Source organism: Exophiala oligosperma, assembly GCF_000835515.1.
Source record: "Exophiala oligosperma strain CBS 72588 unplaced genomic scaffold supercont1.1, whole genome shotgun sequence".
Classification (NCBI taxonomy): Eukaryota; Fungi; Ascomycota; class Eurotiomycetes; order Chaetothyriales; family Herpotrichiellaceae; genus Exophiala; species Exophiala oligosperma.
This window is the reverse complement of record NW_015622818.1, coordinates 304,983-325,995: the sequence shown is the minus strand read 5'-3', so window position 1 is coordinate 325,995 and position 21,013 is coordinate 304,983. Positions and strand designations below refer to the sequence as shown.

Genomic DNA, 21,013 nt, shown 5'->3' with positions numbered 1-21,013 from the left:
GAGAGCCAGCGGGGTGCCAAGATGACAGCCTTGCTTATGTAATTATTGATCAACTATCAGTACACAGTACAAGCCATGTGTTTCAAGTCAGTTGCCAAAGCAGCAGCTACACCGCGTGAGAACCGGGAGGTTGTTACGTGGTACTTTGTATAAATGTCTTAAGCATAGAGAGTACGACATGTATCGAAACGTTTCCGCCGTTGCAAGGAGACCAAAGTAGTCGAGGCTGGCGAGGCTGTTGAAGCTCCTCTCTTTTAGGCAAGAAAAGCGGCCGTTCCGAGCTCCGGTGGCGTCTTATTCAGCATCAACACGAATACGACCACGACTTGTACTGAAATCCAAAAGGTCCAACCAACCATCAATATTCAATCCGTAGTCACCTTTATCTCTATTGTCACCTAGGAAGAACCTGTTTCAATTGACAACCTCACGACAATGTCGACACCACTCGGCCTCTCCCCAGCCACCTCCTTCGCCATTCCAGCCGGCTTTCTCGCCTGGAACTGGGCTTTCGCGTACGTGGCACTGTCTAGCAGGCCATGGAAGCAAAGCGTCGGTATCGACCACAATGGTAGCCCGCGGCAAGATCTGACCAAGTACGCCGAGGCTGCGATTCGCGAAGGCAAAATGACTCGGGCCCAGCTCGACCGCATTTACCGCATCGAAGCTGCCAGTGCAAATTCCACCGATGGATTTGCTTTTTTCGCTACCTCGGGTGAGTCTTCTTTCCTCCTTCCCTTCAGCCGCCTTCAAGAGACTCGGATTATGGAGTATCTATTGACAATTGTGACATCCATGCAACAGTCCTCTTTGCTCTAGTGTCCGGCGTCCCTGAATCGGCACTCATAAAGGGGTGTACCGCATATACGCTCACCAGGCTAGTATATGGAGCGGTGTACGTCTTTATTCCACACGACCTCTACAGTCAGCTCCGCGGAATTGCGTGGTGGACAGGGAACTTTTCCTGCTTGTACCTGTTATGGAAGGGCGGCCGAGGCTGAGTTAGTTCATGGTCCTTACAAAGGAGATTCAATGATACTCTACTGTCCTTTTTGTATACTTTTTGCTTACTACTACCTATCTATCTAAAACCTCCACTGTGTGTATGGATTGTGTTGACCATCCGGTCAAGAAAAGAACTCACATCTTCTGCTGAACCACCCCTTGTGTCCTCTCCCCGTTCCGCCTAATTATTACTGTCAAATCTTTCTGGGTGCGAGAAGTAAACTGACCGTCTCCCTGGATCAGATTTCAAAAGCATGGCTCGTTGATACTGCTGCTCTAATCCTCCCACGCTTACCCAATCCCTGCATCTGGCTTGTTCTGTGTCACCAAGGAATCGGGTTATCGTGCAGTACCTAAATGTGGACGACACCACGTAAGCCTGGTCGACACAAGCCTCCTCGTTGCTGTCGGGTCAAGCGATCCCATTGGCATTCGCCATCGGCTTTATGCCCACTTTCCGAGCAACGCCATGAGTGCAGCCCCCAACAGCACACAAATGACCATGAATGTTAACCTCTTGTGATCCTTTGTACGCAAGGGGTTGAACAAGAAGTCTCTGGCCAACAACTCCACCAACCCAGTATAAATTAGGATACCGGCGGACATTGAGTCCAACACACCGGATACCACGTTCGCTGTGAAACTGTTCGGGTTGTACGTCGTGCGAACACCAAGGCCGATGGCAATGGCGATGGGCGTTGTCAACCCGTACGCCGCGCACAACACCCACGGCAACCAGCTTCCCGGGCGGAAGGGTATGGCCGACATCCTCGCGCCGATACCCAGACCTTCAAAGGACTGATGGAAGACAAGAACAGGGTACAAGGTGCTGAATTCGTCTCCCACGACACCGAGATTCAACCCAATCACGACCGAATGAAAGATGACGCCGAACTCGAGGATCAAAAACGCCGCAATCTGTTGTCTGAACGAGTTCTTGCGGTATTCAGACTCTCCGTCGCTGTCCTGCTCTTCGAAATCCTCCAAGAACCGTTTCTCGTACGCACTGACCTTGCGTCTCTCGTCGTGTTCGCGGCGCATGCTCGAAATACTACCGCCGAATTGCCCCGTTCGTGCGTCTTGAGCAGAATCCGCGTGACCGTTGGGTGGTCCGTCAGCCTGCCCGGTGACGGCCTCTTGGACGTCTGCGTCGCTGTCGATGCCATATTTCACCTCGACGTAGCGCTCAGCGCCAAAGTCGCACAGAAAGATGACGACGACGCTCGTCAGCACAATGGCAGGACACCACGAGTAGTCCGCCCAGCCGCCCGTCATGCCCACGCAGGTGTTGGGTCCTATCTCGCCATAGGCCGGGTCGAGCAGGTGGATGAAGGCCGTGGCCACGATGACACCGGCACCAAAGTACCGCGCGAAGAGGTACACGTACAGCGGGATGTGTAGACGGGGGAACCGTTTGGCGATGACCGGGAAGAACGTCGCGGCCGTAGAGACGATGAGGATGACAAAGAGCGCAGACACACGTGCGCCCAGCTGGCCGTTGTAATCATTACCAGAGGCGGCGAGTGCACAGATGACATCTCTGTGGTTGGCAGTCGAGAGGTTGACGTTCTCGGGATTGAACGCCAATGCCGCGCTTCCACTGGTATCGGTGGACATTGTGTCTCTTGTGTGTTGTTTCTCCGACTCTCTTCTCGTCGTTTGATCTTCCCTGTTGACAGTAAGAATCGAAGAGTATGTGTAAATGGAGGCAAGGACTCGAGGTTACGTATCAGGGGATCAAGTAAGAAAGACAAGCAATAGCCAAGCTCGTCAAGTATGCTTTTTTTTGGTCTTTTGTATTGCAGATCGAGATAAGAAATCGTACAATCTTATATGCAAGAAGCCGAGACGAGGCGAGATGGAAAATAAGAGAAGAACGTGGCAGTCAGGGGTGCATTCGGATTGCGTTTGTACCTTATCGAGCCTCGCAAAAAGTGAGGACCTTAAAGAGCACACCCTCATCACGCAAAGATACCGGGGTTCCACTTTCTCACAGGTATGGTGTCCCGTCCATTGAATTTTTTTGAGAACCTTACCGGTATGAAGGACGCTATTCCTATTGATTTAGACCTAGATGGATTGCGAATGTCCACCCTGTCGTGTTATGTTGCGTTGTGGGAAATGTGAAGAATTTGCGCGCTGAGTACAAGCGGAAATATAATTTGGTGGAGACAAGGAGGCTTCGAAATATATGAGACAAGTTCACTACTGTTGACTCACCGATGGTCGCTGTCACTAAGGCATTACGTAGTAGAGACAATTTCAATGACAAATAGAGCTTATGTATGTGTGTGATTCAATACTTTGTATCGAGATAGGTCGTTCGCCATGTCCAGGATAACAAAATAAAGATGGCGGTGCCTCGAGAGGCATCAAGTAAGCAATACTTCCCATTACTTAATTGGGTCGCCAAGCATCACCCTTTCAAAAGGGGCCATCAAGCCTCGTTGAACCAACGGAGAACGAAAGCATTAACGCAAATCATGTGTGTGAATATTACTATAGTGTCTACTGCTGTCATAGTATGTATTGGAATAAGTTCACAAACTTGAAATACGTGCTAAACGCCTCATTCCGATTCGGTTACTTAGTTACCTTCCAAGAAGACGTATTAACACTTCCTAATGGCAGCGCGATGTACTCGAGTAGTTATATGTCCTATATCTCTATATAATGATATTCCTATTTATGCTATATTCCATTAAGTGAAACTTAAAGACAATAACCGAAGCGTCTAAATTGTACCGTCAAATGATTCGATAAGTTACTCTTATAAAAGTCAAAGTATCAATGAACTTTCGGGATTGAGTTTCTCTCTTCCTCTCTCTTCATCTCTCTCTCTATTGACTTTCTTAGTTACATGCTCTCGCTTCGTAAAGACATCTAACTTAGTATAACTGATTTGGGTGCTAACTTGCTAAGTCGATTTTGGGTGAAAGTTCTTCACTTCCCTAGCGACTACACTCATCAATCTCTAAAAAACATAGAAATTTATCCCTAGTGAGACGCTAGAAAGTCAGCTAATCAGTACGGCGTCGTTAGTTATTGAAGACATTTAAGAACTGATGTCTCGTTATATTGTATTCCTTACCGAAAAAGTCATGTCGCTAGTCTAGGAGCACGATGCTTCTACAATAAGACTATGTCAATATTGTACTTATACCCTTTAATGAACTTAGCAATGACGAAAAGGGTTTCTTTATAGGAGCGTTCTCATGAATGTACGAAGTCTACTGTCATGAGATCGCTAAGCTATAAACTAACCCTAAATAGTCTGAGAAGATTATTTTCCCCACATAAAATTTAGTGATATAAGATTAAAATCTGCATTCCCTTTCAACAATCACCAGCATCAGTGGTTTAGTGGTAAAGTGAGTTCTCCAAAACATCTTCTGATCATAAAACAAAAATTCTAACCTGTATGAAGATCCATCGTTGCCAGAGGATCTCTTCGAGCCTTAAATTCGATGGGCCCCGTGTTCGATTCACGGCTGATGCAAGGCCTTTGTTTCTTTTTTTCATTTTGTTCTAGGGCCTTTTTCTGTAGAGATTAGTTGGAAGCTTGGATCATATCCAAAGCACAAGTCTGCTCATCTTTGTGTTAGTGCCAAGACTTTGCACTACTGCGGAGACTGAGCATTAGACCTATTTAGGCTGGCAAGTCTTATGGACCGTGAAAATGACCAGTACTGTGACACTAATAAGGACAGTAATAACGACAGAACTACTGAGTAGGTAGTCTCCTATAGCGGATGACACAACAGGTTGGGGTGTTACAGGAGTGATCTGTACCTAGTAGATAGCCTTGTGCGTATTGCAGAGGTGGGTGTGCGTGTTACCCATCGCCCAATTCAATCTTAACTTGGATCTGTGCCGTTACCAATCTCTGCAGTTCTGGGTTTGACAACCAGCTCTATCGGTACCTCTGTGTCGCTTGGCATTTGAGGTTTGAACTCTTCTTTTTGGCTTGTCAAAGAAGTTAAGCAATTTTGGTGACCGCTTGTCAATATTCACAAGTAATTATCGAGTAGGACAAGAAACACATCATGATAGGACATTAATTCTCATGCGTCTCACCCACTCTTTCTCCCATCTGAGCGATAAATTGGTCAAATGAGAGTTATGATGCTACTTTACGCAAGTAAGTATCTTTGTTATGTCAAGAGCAAGATCACAAGTTGAACTCGTTTGGCAGATATCGTATCTACCCTTGCCTTCAATATGATTACCATTTATCTTTCTCACCTTAGGCATTGAACTATGACAGTCAGTCAATCATGGCACCTCTATCGGAGCATATATTGACCACTCCAATGTTGCAAGCTTAACGTGAGCATCATATGGAGCTAGGCATCATTCACCAACCTTAGGAGATGGCGGACAACATAACTCTTCGCACGAACTTCTGCGGATCATTTCTCCAGCTATCCTTATCATGGTCCTGGGTATGGCCTCCAACTGTCTAACAGTTAACGACTATCGACTTCAGATTGGTGTACAGTTCACCTTCAATTAATAAGTTTCAGCGATGGCATCTCAATTCGCTCATAATCTTTCCTCTTCATGAACCCTGGCCCGCAGATCTTGTTGTACTTGGGCGTACTTCGGGCGGGATCCAGATTGGGTGTCCTTTCTTGCAGCAGCATCCTTGAATGACTGCAATCAAGATCTCAACCTTAAGCTTCGACATAAGCTCGTCACCTTTTCAAGGAAAGTAAGATAAAACTTCCAAAGTGAAGTGAAGAATCTTAGTGAACTGAAGTGCTAATAGAAAATTTTTGGATGCGTGTTAATGCTCTTAATAAAATTTAACTCTTGTACTTTGACTCTCACCTTTCAATCTTCACCTCTTATACCCATAACCATCATCATTAGTCCATTAGTTTTCATCAGATTTTCATCAACTTTAATTATGTCCTATTGCAGTTAAAGGAGAGTCACTATTAATTCTGTAACCCACGTACAACGAAAGAGGCAAAGAAGTTTAAAAGCCAGAAAGGCTTGTCAAATAACAGAACCTTGTGCAACTGATTGTGTTGTGGCCGTCTCTGTTCAGAGGAAAAGAAGTGAAAGAGTCTGTGAGAAGTAAATAAAATATGAGTCAAAGGGACAGGATTCTCCTTCACCTTGACTCACCGCCTCAGCACGCAATTTGAAATCTGATTATGGTCATTGTCTCAACATTCAATTCGAAATCTAATCGTTTACAGTGTCTCAGGATTTTCACCTATATTGACTGCTTCAGTGAACAATCTGAATTTTGAATAGTTATGATGTCTCAGAGTTTTCACTTGTCACTCCTCATCAATCGCTATCAATTTCTATAAAGATTACTTAACTCCCATTGACTCTCATTCTTTTTCTTTTTTTCAAACCGATCAAAACTTTCTATCCTCACATTTGGAGTTCGCGTAGCTCGGACTAAAAGCGTGAGGATACAAAATCTCGACCAGTTCATTGAAAGGTCAGAAAAGTTGGGACTCGATACGATGCAGCTTCTCTATGAACACCTCGACCAAACCCTTTCCGAGCATGCACTGGCCCTTCTCGCCGATGGGATAGAGCAATGACAGAAGGCTCTGAAGACTGTGGATCCTCACTTTTCGTATGACAGTGACGAATCTAACAATTTTGTTGCTGGTCCATCCTCATCCCGCACTCATCTTCCGCCCGATCCTCTCGCTTTTCAGACCAAGTCTGAGTTGCCTCTAATCAGCTCCATGAGATATTTCAATCCGTTTCGTTCATAAATTTCAAGCTCCAATCCCCGTCTTTGCAGGCTGAGATCAGCTCTTCCGACGACGATACTGCAGATGGCAGGGAAGAAAAGTGCAAAGAGAAGGAGGTCGCCGACAATTTGAGTGGATACTTTCCAAGCATGGGCGACTCTTTTGACTCCCTTCCTGGTGTCGAATCTACCTGGTCGTGGAAGCCTTTACTTAGCATTCAAACTCCAATGAATGAATCGTCTCCCGTGCAAGCTTTGGTTGAAAATCAAACTTCGATGCACAGTTGGAGCAATCTGCTACGCAATCGTCAGAGGCCGAACGGAATGGGGAAGAAACTCCACTATCGGTCAATGAACCAGTTGAACAATCTACCGTTCAATCAGTTGACAACCGGCTGATCATTCTGACGTCGAAGGTGTGAGTCGCGGAACCCCTGCTGACCGAGCCGCCGTCGAGTCCTCGGTCGACCAAACTTGGAGCGATGATGCTGAACAACCTTCCACCGCGCAGTCCGGTTGGGGAATTAATGGGCAAGAAAATACCCAGACACCTAATTCCAAACTGTTGAAAACATTGCACAGATCGACGAGCTTCAGGCCATGAAGAAACGGCTCCTTCCAAGATCGGACATGACCTTGGAAAAAATGGTTACTTATGGTTTAGAAGCAAGACACACTGTTGTGGAAGCTGAAGCTTCTGTCCATGAACTCAAGACACCTGAGGAGAGTGCAGCTATCTGGGATGAACATCGTCGCAAGCGTGCTGGACGATTATCCCGATGCGCAGCTCCGAACCCGAGTAAACGTTTTCCAAAGCCGAAGGTCATGGGTCAGAAGGGGCCTGAAAAGGAAGAAACACCCAAGGAACAGGCCGTTCGTGAGAAGGAGCAACACGAAGAGACGTTAAGATTGGTACAGTCTTTTGACATGACTCCGTACATGTCCCTTGATCAGGCCATGGCACTTTCGCCATGGATCGTTTCGACACCATTGTCGCAGCAAGCAACGATATCTCCTACAATGCCCAAATTATGTCCAACACCTGGGAATCGCTATACACGGGCTCTATGACTATTGTTTCGTTATTCGTAGAATATCACATTCCACATATCCTCGTGGTCGTCGCAGATAAAGACTTCTCGAATCTGAACATCGCTCGATATCGTGGAATCATCAGATTCTCGGCCGCTGCAGTGGCAAAGATATCTGTCGTGAAATACAATGGCTACAAGGAGCATTCGGACAAGCTTCCAGGCAACGAACGTTACCTGTTGCGATTGGAATACAAGTTCGATCGCATCTGCGGAGGCCGTATTGGTACCCGAGCCCGATGTAACAGTCCGAAAACTCGCTGAATACTGAAAGACCATTGTGGATACATCTTTGTGGGCGGAAAGCGCCTTGGCCGCATTCAAGTCCCTCCTGACGCAGTTTGCGTACGACAAACAGCAAGTTCCCTTGACGAAATGGTTCAAGGAAGATGTTCATACGTTTGTCATCCAGAAGGGCCAGTTCGTTGCAAGAGAAACGTCCGAATTTGTTGTCCAAGACCAAATACCCCTTCAATTACCTGGAGTACCTAATTACTCTTCGTATCGGTGCGACGTAAGAAGAACACGTCGCTGAGACCATTTCTCCCTGGGAAGCGAACGCATACCCTCTTTACTTATGTGGAATGGCTATGGGTGACGATCGTATCTTTCTGGCACTATTCGAGATGCCCAAGGATGAAAATTTGCGGCTTGCCCCGGACAGCGTTGTTCATGTGTACGACGCTAAAGTGATTCGACGAAATCCGGGAACGATTGATAAAGTTATGGCGTTCTTCCATGCTACAGTCACGCCACCTATTGTTGGTTTGCCAGGCTTAATGCTCCCATTGCACATGCCGCGACAGTGGATTAAGGAAGACAAACAAACTTTTGGAGACATCGAATCGATCAGACTCAAGGATCGAACTGTCTTACCCACAAATGTCAAGAAGATGCAGGAGTTTGGGTCAATTTAGGCATGCATCCGAATTTCTTGTGACCAGCGTATATATATATTTAAGCACCGAATCACGGCTATGGCGGCTTCCAAGAGATCTTTTGAATCCAGAATAGCAATGCACAGAGCTATGATTTCATTCCCACTTGGAAAACCTCCTGGCATATCAGCATCAACATAAGTCGAACAGACCACTTATTCCGGACTCTCGAGTTACTGCCGATACCCTGAAGTGGTCAGTGGACCACCGTAATATGCAGCTGATTAGTCTTCAACCAGTTGAGGGGTGGGATCTTCTGTGCCAGATAAAGAGAAATCCAAAGACCTGGTCGATCTTTAAAAATTCCGAGATGGAAGAGGGTAACAAGATCAACCTCAAAGCTGAACTGACTGCGGCACGAGGACATGTTTTGATCCGAGCAATCGCGGTGGTCACCACACCAAGTTTACCTGTGCAGGCTAAAATATCGGAAACCTTGGATGACAAAGTCGACATGATCATTGTGGACGAGGCTTCCCGCATTTGCGAAATCGACACCGTCGCCCTTGTGGGATGTTACCCAAATGCACCTGGAAAGGCTCTTTGTGGCGATCCCAATCAGTTGGCACCAATAGTACTTGATCAGGACTCTCGGGCAAGACAAACCGCTGTACCTCTACAAGCTTGCTTGACCGCCAATGGCACACCAGCGGTCATGCTTACCATTTAGTATCGAATGGACCCTGAGATACTTAATGAGGTTGCATACTATGGACGATTGATCGTGCAAGAATCGGTTCAGCCCAAAAATCGCCTAATTATGAAGCTATTGAACACTTTCAATCGAGAAACTTTAGGATTCACTCGACATGCCATCACGTTCAATGTCGTAGATACGGAGATTTATTAAGTGGTGCGTACTGGATCCAAATATAACCCCGAAATGGCCTGCGCTGGGCTCAACATCGCCCCAGGGCTGGGAATTCGATGTTGTCGTCGTCGTCGTCGACGTTACACTCGGAAAAACAGCAGGCTTTTTATGTTATCTGAATCGGAATGTGGCTATAAACAATCGAGCCGGATACCTCAACATCTGGATGGTTGATCGATGAGCGTTACTCTACACGACGCGTGTGGCCGTGCCTCATGCTTTCACTCGTGCCCTTGGAGAGAACAAAGACGACGTTCAAGTCGCGAAGGAGCCGTTTGCTGGAAGAAAGGATCTGAAATGGTTGAGAGACTCCGAGTTCTACCAGCCAGACATGATTGATTTTGAAGAAGTGATCGCAGGTGAAATGGAGAAAGGAAACGATGCGAAACAGGGTTGGGATGATGTAGGTCCTGGAGAACAATCAACAGGTGTCCAGGACGATCCAACACAGGAAACACAATGGTAATCATGGTCAAAGGACATGATGCATTCAAACTCGGGGATTAACAAGGGTGATTTTCTATTTCGATTGAGGACAGCCAATTTGTACAGCTAGGGGCAGGGTTGTTACGTGGTTGCCTCGGTTGAAATACCAAAGATGGAGGGTGACCCTGCCCCATTGGCTTGTTGTCTTTTACTTGCTTTACTTCCATAGACTCCGTCTCTTTTCTCTCCCTTCAGAGACGGCCACCACCAATAAAGAAATCACAACATTCAATTGTAGCAGCCATTAAGGCTGCATTTCCTTGCCTTTCCTTATCGACGTTATAGTACTCCAGTGATAAGTATAGCCTCGTGCGGATTGTTTAGGTGGCCCAGGAATGCGTAATACCTATCGCCCTCCAACGTAGCCCAACACCTTTTCCTTGCGCTCAAGCTGGAAACCCTGCCGCTGTAGGGAACATGAAGAACTCATCCAGGATTGATTGCCACGTCTCGTCACTCCAGAGATCGATTGCTGTCTCGGGCTGGATTTGTGGTCCTCCGGCTCCGGTCGTCAGTTGTGGCTGGCCACCAAAGCTGACTGACTCGTTAGGTTTCCTGATCCTCAGCGCACTGAAAGCAGTCATCAGGTCAGATACCGAGCATCTTATCATACATGGGGCGATTGTAGAGCTCATCGGGACATGAAAATCTATGCCGCCCTCGCTCTGAAGTCCCGACTTTTGATGCCACCCCATCAAACCCCCCGTGCCCCGAGAGAAGAATGCCCAGACGTCTCTGTGCTCCAAACTCACGGCATCTCCGGTTTGCGTGAGCTCATCCCCGAATGTCTTTTGAGCCCGTTGTATGAGGCCGATGAAATCTGCTTCTTGTTTCGCGATCGAGCTGTCCCAGCCTGTCGTTGATGGCAGGCGGACAACTATCAGGAGCACAATAAGCGCGTACGAGAATAGCGTGAAACACCCGGCAGGTAGGTCCCTCAGAACATCTTTTGGCAGGCTGAAGAGATACTTCAAGAATTCACGGGATGAGCTCAAGAGGTTCCAGAGATGGAATGTGTGGCCAGTAGACTCGGCTACGATCGCAGGGTCACGATACAATGCCACCTCGTGGACCGTTATGCGCAACGCTTTCAGCTCCGCTATTAGGGCATCTTGACAGTTCAATTAGCATGACGTCCTCTGTTGATGTGTCTAGGCCCTGGCAAGCGCGCAGAACAAATCACAGCTCATTTGCACTTACAATTTTCCTGAAGAGCTGAGACACACTTTGCTTCAAGTTCAGCTACCTTCTTTTTGAAACTGTTTATGGACATCTGAATCACCATGTCGCTCTGACTTCGAATGAAGGTGTGATCTTGATACGAGAATTTCTCACTGATGCGTCGCGCTAAACATTTAGCTTCGACCAAGACTATCAGAGAGATGTCCGAGGGAAATTCATGCTTTTCATGGAGGGATTGACAACAGTGGTCGATCCAGCCGGTGTATTTCATGGCTAGTTCTTTGCGAGTCATGGCCATTCTTCATATCATAAGCATCGTCCAAGAGTATGCAGAAAAATGAAACTCACGTTGAAGAAAGATAGAAGCAGCCCAGAAGTGTACGCATTTCAGTTGTAGTCCTTCTGCATTGGGGCGGCAGCGTTCCGTCCGGAGTGGACTTACTACAAGCGTAGCTTCCGATTGTCTGATCCCGATGTGCAGGACACCTGTCAAGGTCAAGGTCTGTGACGAGCCCGAGCACCATATGAAGGAGCATGGTTGTCTGCTTGATTATCGGATTGAACTGAAAATGAACCCAGGTAAGGTATACAAGCAGTGCTTGCAAGAGTTCAATGCTTCGTTCATTATTCACCAGCACTCGCTCACAAAGAATCCTTTTAAACTCGACCCCGAGTCTCCTTTGAAGTACAGTGTCGTCTCTGATACATGTTGTGGCTATGGCCAGGAACAAATTTGGAGAGGTTCTGCGTAAAGAAGTTGTATCAATCTGTGGATCGATTATGACAAATGGCAAGTATTTGGAATGGGTATGCTTTGAAAGTCTTTAAGAGGGTATCGGCCATTCCCTGTGTCAGCAGGCCCTTGTCAACGACGTCGAAATGCGAGTATCCGTCCTGGAAGGCTGTGGCACATCGCGGCGGTTCCAGGACCGGTGTTTGGGTATTGTCAACCACAGTCGGTGGTGGTGATAGAACCGCAGTCGTGTTTTGAGTATCGTGTTGTCGGGAGCTGAGTAACGCGGTGAGGCTGTTGACTTTCTCCTCCAGAGATTTCAGTCTTCTGTCACTCAGTCAGAGGAAATACTTCAACGATTTCAAGAACGTTCAATCAAAGAGGAATGTTTTTCACGGAACCCAGCCCGCTCTCTATCACAGATCGAGACAATATTATAGCAGACAGTGGCCGGATCCTCGAAAAAAGTTTGCATCATGAGGTGTCGCTCCAATCCACGTTGCAGTGTATGCCACACAATAATGAAAGCCACGGAATCAAAAGAACGGAAATACCCTCGCGGCTCAAAGTGGGAAGGATCATGTGTCATCTGAGTAGGAATGGAACATACGTGGACCGCTTTTCTTTCTGGCTTCTCACTGCTTCCTCGAGAACACAATCACGCCTCAGCCTTCTGCAGCGGTCGCAGCCACTCTGCGCAGCACTGAAGCAACATTTCGCTTTGGCTTTTGCGCACCGCGTACACGCCCGTCGCTTCAACCGAGCGTTTTCCGATTCGCTCATGACAAAGAGCGAGTTGAAACTCGCCCACGGAGAGTGCAGGGCGACGAAGTGTGTCCAGGTCCTCGTACTACGAGGTGAAGATAGGAAGATATGTCCCCGTCTTGCGAGCGGGAACGGGATGCAAAAATTCCCGCTCTTATACGGAGACCAATCGTGTAATTCGACCACTTCCCGATTTATGGGTCTCACTTCGCTCAACATTCCCCTTTTGGAAAAATCACCGGGCTCTTTAACCCGTCCGCCGATACCTTAGTATGTCTTCCGATCAGCATCCTGCGAACGGGCATTCACTCTCCGTAACAGTCTCTCTATTATATCACCCCGGCTACACTTTTCAGACAACCATCATGCCGTTCCCGTGCCCTTCAATGACACCTGGAAATGACTCCGGTGGTTTGTGGCTCTCGCAAAATAAGGATGATTCTCCCTTGACGCGTTTCCATTTACGTGCGAAAGTCCACTATGATCCTGGTTCCATCAACAGATGAAGTGTTTATATTCTCTGCTTCGCCTTCACTTACCTTTCTCTGTTTCAACAACAAGTCCTCGTCCTTTTCAAAAGCTCTAGGGTTTCTCGTTGCGAGTTCATTTCGTATCTCCTTGCCTACCCGTTTCCCTTCAGGAAATGCAGCTCAAAGCCATGTTCTGGCGCAACAAGCAACGGCCGCAGATCTCAATGGCAGAATCAAGCACTGACGACGTCGCCACAGTCGAAACGAGTCGAGTGACTACCAAAACCACAAATACAGAGACTGATCACTATTTGACCGGCTCGAGGCTTTATCTTGTCATCGCAGGGATAGGCTTTGCTATCTATCTATTCGCTCTTGATATATCGGTAGTGGCCACTGTACGGTCACTCCCAGTCTCATCTCACCTGAAAGCTCCACGATAGCTAACTTCTCATCGCAGGCCATCCCTTATATCACAGCACGATTCAACTCTACCACAGATATTGGCTGGTATGGAGCTGCCTACCCTCTGTGCATGTGTTCGTTGCAGCCCATGGCCGGGAAAATGTACACAAACTTTTCGCTGAAATGGACCTTTTTCGTCTTCACTGGCATTTTCCTTCTCGGCTCCACGCTTTGTGGGGCAGCTGTTAGTTCTCCGGTGAGCGCTGATTCCATCGGTTTGGTCACAAGTCTCATGTACTGACGTCCCTCAGATGTTTATCCTTGGCAGAGCGGTCTCTGGTGCCGGAGCGGCTGGAATTTTCTCTGGGGGCCTCTCCATCCTCGCCGTCGTGGCACCTCTCTCCAAGCGGCCGCTCTATACATCTGCACTAGGTTCTCTGTTTGGGGTAGCTACCATCACTGGTCCAATCATAGGAGGTGCATTAACAACGTCGGTATCCTGGAGATGGTGCTTTTACATCAACCTTCCCGTTGGTGCAGTAACATTAGTCGCACTGGCGTTGCTCTTCAGACCGCCCGAAAGAGACTCGGATAAGAAACCTCTGATGCAGAAGGTACGGCAGATTGATACCATCGGATGCTTAATATTCATACCAACGATTGTCATGACCCTTTTGGCATTACAATGGGGTGGTCAAAAATATCCGTGGAAGTCGGCCACGGTGATAGGACTGTTCTGCGGCTCTGCTGTCCTCGCCACCATATTCCTCGTCTGGGAATACCGTCAAGGTGACAAAGCCATGATTCCTTTCTCGATCCTTTTCCAGCGCTCAATCCTCCTCAGCTGTCTGTTCAGTACCTTGATGTTTGGTGGGTACCTCCTCAACAACTACTACATACCCGAGTGGTTTCAGATCATCAAAGGTGCCAGTCCACTTCACAGTGGTGTCATGACACTACCCATGGTATGTACGCAAATTGTTGCTTCGATCTCGGCGGGTCTGATCAGTAAGTACAACCGAAAGGTCACTGGAGGTTTGACCAAAAGGAGAAATACACTGACATCCGTGGCCCAGTCAATCGCACGGGCTACTACAACCCCTGGTTTTTCATCGGCATTGGATTCATGGCCATCGCCGCAGGGCTCTACACTACCCTCACCACGTCAACTCCACATGCAAAGTGGATCACGTACATAGTTTTCCAAGGAATTGGAGGCACGGCGATGCAGGCACCGCTTCTCTCGGTCCAAGCGTGCCTGGCCTCCTCTCCACGGCTGATTCCTGTTGGCTTATCCACCGCAGCGTTCTTCCAGTATTTTGGAGGTTCAGTGTTCCAGAGCATTGGATTAGCAATCTTCCAGAATCAGCTGGTGAAATCTCTCAAGCACCATGCAGGTCTCAGGAGCGGCCAGATGCAACTACTACTGAATGCCGGGACTGGCCATGCCCGGAAGGTGACGGAGGCCAGCTTTCCTGAGAAGCTAGACTCGGTCCTGTGGTCTTATAACAAGGCAATCACTGCTGTGTTTGTAAGGAGCTCCCCATCCACCGCCGCAGAATGGTCGGCTACTTTTTGTGTTACTACGAGGCTGACATCTTGAGGTCATTCCCCAACAGTATGCTTCCATGGCAGCGACCATTTTAGGATTCATCCTCGCGTTTGGTATCGAATGGAAGGATATCAGAGACAAATCTAAGAAGACGGCGAGCCTGGAAGGCACCGCAAGGTCGTCAAGTAAGGACATCAAGAGTAACAGTCCAGAAAAGGTCGCTCAGCAAGACGTGTGAGACCCTCACACAGTCACAGGCAGGAAAATCTGAGTGCAACAAGCCGTTCCCATCTCCATCTCCATCGAAGGTCGGAGACAGTAAAAGAGTTTCAATTATCGTTGGGGCTTAGAGGATGACGTGGAAAACCATTCACCACTGAAATTAGAGCATGGATAGCGAGTTATCGTGTGTATCAGATACGCAGATAGACCAACGGTGACACTAAACACTTCGTCATCCAACAAGACTTCTTCTTTCTCAGGATGAGAGTCGACACACGCCCTCTCTCCCGGCATGTTCTGCAACACCTTGTTGCGGAGGGGGGAAGTCCGGACCCACGCGGCCAACAAACGTTGTGTCGGTTCTCCCAGGCCGAGTCAACCACATGCAAAGAACTCAAGTCACGGCCGATTGCGGCAGTCTTTCCCACGAAATCTCCGAGCCGGCGAGCACAGGACGTTCCTCGGTGTGCTGGAGCCGATGGGGTGGTACAACAACGGCATCTGGGTAGTTTACTACGACTGTAAACCGAGGATTTGATCTCGACGGCCGATAGCCGACCACTTACAAAGTCCACCCACGTCTAAGATCAGTGATTTTTGTGCGACTTCAAAGATGCCGAATGTACACTTCGACCAGGCTAACGGGAATTGATCGAACGTTTAGGTCGAAGATTACTCCTGTACAGAATCCACGCACAGTCGTCGTTCTCCAAGCTCAAGTCAGCATCATGCCTTGTGACTGTTCAGCACAAAGTGAGGTCGATTGACCAGGTACTTCTACCACGAAAACTTCTTAGCCTTTGGCCACGGGCTCCAAACTTCAGAACGTCGTTGCATCGTTTGTCAATTTCATAACCGCTCGAGCTCAGCACATGCCCCCCTCAGAGCATGCAGTCAGGTAACCGCGGCGAGCATTGGGACTGATCAATTTGCAAGATAAGCATCCAGAGTCTGCGTAAGCCTCAGCTACTGTGCCGGAGGCGGGCGCGTCTCATTCCCGAAGGTATTTGAACCCATAAAGTCTTGGACCCATCCGTCGTCTCTCGACACCAGAGAGCCCCACAGGTCATCGACCTCGAAGTCGAACAAGTCATGTGGCTCAGCAGCTGAGATTTGAAATTGAGGGGTTCTGAGACGGTCGGTGGCATTCGCGGAGTATGTCTCTGGCATAGCCTGGCGGTCGAATTGGGTTCAAGTCCTGCCTGCTCGACGACCGCTTCGAACATACGGAGAGTCCACTTCACCGCCCCCCAGTACTCCCAGGTTTCGCGCATACATGCCAGTCCCGTCTGGATGCGAGCTTTGATCATGAATTCCTGCGCCGGGCCGATTCCTTGTTCGAGAGCGCTTTCAATGTTCAATGCCAGTATCGAAGAGACAGAGGTTGTTCTAGATGAACCATTAGCAGGGTGGCTTGAGAGACCGGAGACTGCAGATAACAAAAGCTTACAGCGACAACGGGAACCAGTTGGCGATTCCATTCTGGAATACCCGTTGAATGACAGTGTCCACCTCGAATAAGGCGTTTTGTTGCTTGCGAGCGGCTTCCGCTGCCTTGTCCTCCTCGTTGCAAGCCTTGTACCGCTGGCGCAACGCACGGTAGAGCAAGCATTCGAGTCGGTAGCTGAACACCTTCAGTAACATGATCCACATGTTCTCGGTAGTCCACTTGCGGACGACCTCAAGATGAAGTTCGTTTGGGAGGGACCACCGCCAATCCATCAGCGCATCTTCCACCCTCGTGCAGGCGTCCTGCGAAGGTGTTACGCCTGCCGTCCGAAAGGTTTGAATGAACTTTGCACCTGAAGAATTGAAAGTTAGCTGCTGTTGCTATCCCAAGTGGCCGGAGAAATACATACTCATCACCGATAACTTGCAAGTCTCGAGAAAGCAAAGCTTCTGTATGCGACTGACATCAGGCAAGAGAGGGTGTGTCGGTTCGGGGAAGCCTTGTTCCCAGTCATCTTCCGTCAAGCCCTTTGTATCAAAATCGTAGTCACGAATTTTTCGGACGGTATAGTGACCTGAGGCGTTCAAGAGAACATCTCTGTTATAGAGGGTCCACCAGATCCGGCGTATCAGCCTTGCTGTGGACGGAGCCACAGCTTTCAAAACATGTTCTCGGTGGAAGCCCATCTGGATTGCCAGGCGAACCGCATTCGTGAGCCAGTAGCGAAAGTCCCGATCTGGCGAGAATGACGGACTCAGGCAGCTCAGGATCAAGGACCCTTGTAGTAAACGGAGCGGTCTCCTCTCGGCGCAAAAGTTATATAGTAATTGAGCATTAGATCGGAATGACTTTTGCGCAGTTAAGCGATGTGAGAATCCAGCTTGGATCAATAGCTGGTCAGACGCATAGGGCATGGCATTCGCCAGCATTGCCGATAAGACAAAGTGTGAGCTTCGATCGGCGTCGTACTCTCGCATGAAATCCTCCCGATCAAGGACGGGCGTGTACGGATAGACGTGCTCGAAATACAAGCGAACCAATTGGTCGCTGCTACGTGATTAGCTCGGCTTCTGTGGTTCGGGGTGCTCCATGGACGAGACCGACGGGAGAGGGGAGGGGAGACTCTGCCTACCGTGCCTCGCGTGGAGGCAGATTGAAAGCACTTTTCTGCTGAAGGTACCGATAATCAATTGCATCCAACTGAGGATGATTGCGTGGCTGATCACCAGGGCCACCGGGGTCTTTGAGGACGATGCGTACGAGTCGCCCTTGCTGATTGTGTCCGAACGCCTCGCCTAGAATTGCGATCGAATGCTGGCCTTCCAGCAGCTCGATTACCTCTCGTCCAGTTTCGCGCTGTGCCAATCGCGTAGGCGATACGACATCAACAGGCCATTGGAAAATCTCACGATACATCTGCAGATGAGCATCTTCTTCTTCCACGGCTACGCACGGTCCGTTCGTTGCTTTTGCCTCGCCATACCTGGTCAGTGACGGCAAAAGTGACAGCCGGAAAGAAGGAGAAGGGGATTGAAGAGGCTTACCGGTCCTTGTGCCATGGCTGTTGTCTTCTGCCGAAAAATTCTTTGCAAAGTCAAACATATCTTGTGGGTCGTGGGTGGAAGGGTTCACGTCGGCCAAGGGCTCCTAAAAGTCGGATTAGATCCCAAAAAACACGAATGCATACATGCTGGACAACCACGCACTGGGTCGCCTGTCTGACTGTCTGAGTGCAAGATCTGAGCTTGTCTTTCAACTCCAAAATCTAAGCGTCCTGAGCCTAAGTTCTTTCGCCCACGTCTCAAGCTAATCTACGCGTCAGAGGGGAAGGTCCTGCGAGGTTTGCGGAAGATATTTTGGCGTACAATCTGGGTCTTTCGGGAAATGGGGTACAATTTGCTGTTCTGCCGGTGTTTATGCAGCGTGTGCAAGGAAATCCCAGGCCTGAGGCGTTGCTCTTGAGATTGCGCTCATGGCAAGAAATGCAAGCTCTCCCTCTTTTTCGAGGTCCAGGACCCTCAGAAAGAAATGCAGACGCTTGGTCGTCTTCATTTCCCACTGCTCGTGGATGTTCCACTGTATATAGGGTCCTCATGGTGGGATGTCGAGATCAGAGGCCCTGCTCAGTAGTGTTGTGAAGGAGAGACGATGTGGGTGGGAGTTGGGTAAACCCTCAGTAGATGTTCGCCACGACTAAGACCCACAGAAGGACGACAAAGGCTGGGCAAGACTGGGCAAGCCTGGACCCAAAGTCAGCGTCCAGGCTTGCAGGATGGTGTCCAGAGAGAGTCGCTCAATCCGGGGGCCCACCTCCGCGGTGGTGTCACAAGGTGAACGGGTTTGGCAGGCCAAAAGAGGCTTCTTTTGCACGAGGACAGGTCGAAGCTTTCCCTACCATTCATTAATGCGACAGCGCATACAAACAGCTATTTGATCTTCAAGCACGAGGTATAGGCTTCGTCCAATTTCCGATCTTTTGGCATTGGCAGACCTCACCAGCAATTGAATCTTGCATCCCAGGCCGGCTACCTCTCGGTGCCGAAGTTTTCGGGTCGGCCGAATTTTGTCGTGGGTGGAATCTCCGTGCCGCTCCTTGCCTTACAGTATGTACTCACTCTGGATGCTCACATATCATTTCTTCCGACATTGAATGTCGCGACACTCGCCTGTCCCTAACCCAGGCCACAGTATACACCCTGTCAGCCCTGCGTTGGACCAACGCAAGCTTGAGAACAGCAGTGTTCCTCCTAGTTCAAACCGTGGTTGAGATGGGAAGCTTACAAGGGAAAGTCATCGCAATCACAGGGGCCGCGTCTGGGATTGGGAAGGAGTTGTCATTTATCTGCGCTTCATTCGGTGCCAAGTTGTCGTTGGCGGACGTGCAAGGTGAAAGCTTGAAGAAGGTGGTGTCGGAAATCAGCAAGACTGGGGCCGAGGTTATAGGCATAAAGGTCGACGTCTCGTCGAGTCAAGCGGTTGAAGATTGGATCGAGTCAACTGTGCAGAGGTTTGGTCGACTCGACGGAGCAGCAAACCTGGCTTCTATGGAGGGCAAGACATACTTGCCTTCAGACCTTGTCGACACCACGGACGAGGAGTGGGACTACATTCTATCCATTAATTTGACCGGTCTCATGTACTGCGTTCGGGCACAGCTGCGCGTCGTAAAAGAAGGCGCTTCCATAGTCAATGTTTCCAGCCTTGCGGGCGTCGTGGGAAGAAATGGCATCTCGGCCTATTCGGCGAGTAAGCATGGAGTCATTGGCCTGACTAGAACGGTGGCCAAAGATGTCGGACCACATGGAATCAGGGTTAATGCGGTTGCCCCGTAAGTGATTTGTGCTGTTTATGTGACTCTCGGATGTGACACTGACTCCGATTTCTGGGACCCTGTGCTGATTGAGGTGATGGTAGGAGCCCGATCCGCACCGCCTTGACCGAAAGACTTCTAGAGGAAGACGGAGGAACAGAATCCGGAGATCCTGTCACCACCAGTCATAAAAGCATGGCTCCCAGACAATTGGAACAACTAGAAGAGCCTATCAATCTCATTGCATTTCTTCTCAGTGACGAAGCGAGCTCTATCACCGGCGCAGTCTACTCAGTGGATGGAAGTATCGCCTGCTAAAAGTCAGGGTCGATGAACATGGCAAGGGGGATGGCTGCCTGATGGCCGATGCCCAGTTTCCAGACACTGCAATATGTTACGACTCGGGCGGACTGTGCAGACATCTTTCACCCATGTACCGCTTGCATAGGCTACCTGAAGCTTCGCAAATAAATGTTGTGGCTCAAGGTTGGAAGCAAGAGGTTTCTTATGGTGGAAAAACAAGTCTAAGAGACTACTGTAGTACTGTTAACTACCCGCACAAATATGTAAGCGACAACATGATTTGCCATTCACCAACAAGTGCATAGGTGTCCCCTTTCATACGGGTGGGGTCTGAAAGTGGAGACCGTCAGAATGCATTTTTGGCCGAAGCCGATGTTATCAGGCTGAGCAAGGCTCAGCCGAAGTGGACAAGGCGGCCAATGAGTGGCCAAAGTTGGTGTTTGGGGCCGAGTCGGCTGTTCAACCGCCAACCGAAGCCCTCTGGGGCATCGAACCTTGTGCC

General features: G+C 48.9%; 7 protein-coding genes and 1 non-coding gene across 9 annotated transcripts; 5 read left to right on the top strand and 3 right to left on the bottom strand.

The window, feature by feature from the left end:
- Positions 1 to 14: 14 nt before the first annotated feature.
- PV06_00114 (uncharacterized protein) lies at positions 15 to 2,901 on the bottom strand. Its single transcript, XM_016400580.1, has one exon. The coding sequence runs from the start codon at positions 2,620 to 2,622 to the stop codon at positions 1,450 to 1,452; it is 1,173 nt and encodes a 390-aa protein (XP_016267633.1). The 5' UTR covers positions 2,623 to 2,901; the 3' UTR covers positions 15 to 1,449.
- On the top strand, positions 352 to 1,179 carry PV06_00115 (uncharacterized protein). Its single transcript, XM_016400581.1, has 2 exons — positions 352 to 715; positions 805 to 1,179. Exons 1-2 carry the CDS (start codon positions 436 to 438, stop codon positions 999 to 1,001), a joined length of 477 nt encoding a protein of 158 aa, XP_016267634.1. The 5' UTR covers positions 352 to 435; the 3' UTR covers positions 1,002 to 1,179.
- A 1,453-nt stretch (positions 2,902 to 4,354) lies between the features above and the next one.
- PV06_00113 lies at positions 4,355 to 4,504 on the top strand. The gene has a single exon. It is a non-coding gene; the product is annotated as a tRNA-Trp (tRNA).
- Positions 4,505 to 7,378: 2,874 nt separating this feature from the next.
- PV06_00112 (uncharacterized protein) lies at positions 7,379 to 8,088 on the top strand (the record flags this gene model as incomplete). The annotated part of the gene is made up of 2 exons (XM_016400579.1): positions 7,379 to 7,610; positions 7,688 to 8,088. The coding sequence occupies 2 exons, from the start codon at positions 7,379 to 7,381 to the stop codon at positions 8,086 to 8,088; spliced, it is 633 nt and encodes a 210-aa protein (XP_016267632.1).
- A 711-nt stretch (positions 8,089 to 8,799) lies between these two features.
- On the top strand, positions 8,800 to 10,351 carry PV06_00111 (uncharacterized protein). Its single transcript, XM_016400578.1, has one exon. It carries the CDS (start codon positions 8,977 to 8,979, stop codon positions 9,430 to 9,432), a length of 456 nt encoding a protein of 151 aa, XP_016267631.1. The 5' UTR covers positions 8,800 to 8,976; the 3' UTR covers positions 9,433 to 10,351.
- Positions 10,131 to 12,748, bottom strand: PV06_00110. Of its 2 annotated transcripts, XM_016400577.1 has the most exons (4): positions 12,645 to 12,748; positions 11,650 to 12,358; positions 11,320 to 11,600; positions 10,131 to 11,230 (listed from the first exon to the last, which is right to left on the bottom strand). In XM_016400577.1, exons 2-4 carry the CDS (start codon positions 11,835 to 11,837, stop codon positions 10,506 to 10,508), a joined length of 1,194 nt encoding a protein of 397 aa, XP_016267630.1. In that variant the 5' UTR covers positions 11,838 to 12,358; positions 12,645 to 12,748; the 3' UTR covers positions 10,131 to 10,505. The 2 variants fall into 2 exon arrangements, with proteins under 2 accessions (XP_016267630.1, XP_016267629.1); XM_016400576.1 differs by having other exon boundaries at positions 11,650 to 12,748.
- Positions 12,749 to 13,407: 659 nt separating this feature from the next.
- PV06_00109 (uncharacterized protein) lies at positions 13,408 to 15,627 on the top strand. The gene is made up of 5 exons (XM_016400575.1): positions 13,408 to 13,667; positions 13,730 to 13,930; positions 13,986 to 14,682; positions 14,751 to 15,205; positions 15,294 to 15,627. The coding sequence occupies exons 1-5, from the start codon at positions 13,443 to 13,445 to the stop codon at positions 15,462 to 15,464; spliced, it is 1,749 nt and encodes a 582-aa protein (XP_016267628.1). The 5' UTR covers positions 13,408 to 13,442; the 3' UTR covers positions 15,465 to 15,627.
- Positions 15,628 to 16,414: 787 nt separating this feature from the next.
- Positions 16,415 to 18,457, bottom strand: PV06_00108 (uncharacterized protein; the record flags this gene model as incomplete). Its single annotated transcript, XM_016400574.1, has 6 exons — positions 16,415 to 16,611; positions 16,677 to 16,837; positions 16,899 to 17,250; positions 17,308 to 17,945; positions 18,031 to 18,371; positions 18,443 to 18,457. 6 exons carry the CDS (start codon positions 18,455 to 18,457, stop codon positions 16,415 to 16,417), a joined length of 1,704 nt encoding a protein of 567 aa, XP_016267627.1.
- Positions 18,458 to 21,013: the final 2,556 nt, after the last annotated feature.